This window comes from Austrofundulus limnaeus, unplaced genomic scaffold (genome assembly GCF_001266775.1).
Source record: "Austrofundulus limnaeus strain Quisiro unplaced genomic scaffold, Austrofundulus_limnaeus-1.0 Scaffold85, whole genome shotgun sequence".
Lineage (NCBI taxonomy): Eukaryota > Metazoa > Chordata > Actinopteri > Cyprinodontiformes > Rivulidae > Austrofundulus > Austrofundulus limnaeus.
In genome coordinates, this window is record NW_013952487.1 from 1,955,184 (window position 1) to 1,956,785 (window position 1,602).

Genomic DNA, 1,602 nt, shown 5'->3' on the forward strand with positions numbered 1-1,602 from the left:
ACTTTGGTGTTTTTTGATGAGTTACTTTCATTTTTGCTTCTACTTTTCATTTAAAATAGGTTTCCACTCTCGGCAGGTTTCTAAGGTTCTTCTTTTACATATTAAAAGAGTTGTTAAACATCTGAGTGGTGCACTACTGCTACTACTGGTGAGAATGTGTATTGCACCTTATTCAAAATCAATGCGGCCCAAAGTTAAAAACTGTTGTTCTTTTGAGGCCCTCAAGGTGGCGCTGTGGGCCGCAGCCCATAGGTTAAGAATCTCTGCTTTATTCTATTGTTCATAATAAACTAAGACTTCTGAATCCTAAAAATAATCGCACACGTGAGAAGCTGCCTGCGCCGAGCGTTTCTCCACCTTCCACCCTCACCTCTTCCTCTCTCTGCAGTTGGCTCTGTCCAGCGATAAGATCTCGTCTCTCAACACGCCTCTGCTCAGCCTCAGTCTGGACGTGAGGGAGAACGGAGCGCTCCGACCCGTCGCCATGGAGATGAGCAGGGAGGAACTGAGCGCGCTCATTAGCTCGCTGGAGGCTGCTAACAAGGTACACACACACACAAACACACACAGAAGGCGACACCTTATTAACACGCCGCTCTGTTTGCTGGAACATGACACCTTCTTTACCCACAATGCAGTGCAGCAGCTGGTTTTCTGGCAGCACAGTGGCTGATGTTTCACTTCTGTATAAGTCCTCACCTCCAGAGGTGTTTACTTTAATTTGTGGAGGTTTTTTTTTTTTTTTGCCAACTTGAGTCAACAACAAAAAATAAATTAAATACATTTTAGTTTAAACACTTGGTGGCAGCATTATCAAAGAAAATACCCTTTTAGTGTTTAAATGTGGAGAAAAGGCTGTTATCTGCTTCAGAACGGATAAAAAAACATGTTTGTTCACTAGGTTTCTGTTGTCTGGGTGTAAAAATTATGCTTGAAAGAAAATAAAAGATTTGTGAGTRTTTAAATGACTGATTTGATCTTTTTTGTGTGTTTCAGGTGGTGCTGCAGCTGAAGTGATGAACTAATAAAACACTGTTGTTATAATGATTAAAGGTTTGTTTTTGTACTGCTCTTCTTTCTGGCTGTGAATTAAAAGCTTTTCTTCTCATTCTGCTGCATTTAAACAATGTGTTCAGTGTTGAGGGAATATTTATTTAACAAAGACAGAAATACGTGGTCCAAGAATGAAGGCACTCCGTTGAACGGTCAGCTTTATTGCAACGAGAACAACATCGAACCATCAGACTGCCCCCTGCTCTCTGCTCCTGCTTCTGAGGCAGTTCAGGCCTCATTTATACTGTTTAACAAACACTATTATGTCATCTTAATAAAGCAAGATTTCATCCTAAGGAAATGCTGGGTCAAGGGAAAACAAATATAAACACAAGTGATATCTAAGAATTAGGGATGCACAAAATGAACATTTCAGCCGATATCAATGTCCYATATAATTATTGCTGTTATGGCCGATAACCGATATTTACAGATATTAGAAAAACACTCAAATTACACTCACCGGCCACTTTATTAGGTACACCGCGCTAGTAACGGGTTGGACCCCCTTTTGCCTTCAGAACTGCCTCAATTCTTCGTGGCATAGAT

General features: G+C 40.8%; 1 protein-coding gene across 1 annotated transcript in view; it reads left to right on the forward strand.

Moving 5' to 3' along the window:
- The window catches only part of commd8 (COMM domain containing 8), a gene marked incomplete in the record, with an annotated part of 2,746 nt that extends 1,638 nt beyond the window's left edge, over positions 1-1,108 (forward strand). The window contains 2 exon segments of the mRNA XM_014011885.1: positions 387-544; positions 997-1,108. Of these exon segments, the coding sequence (XP_013867339.1) occupies positions 387-544; positions 997-1,017 (179 nt within the window).
- Positions 1,109-1,602: the final 494 nt, after the last annotated feature.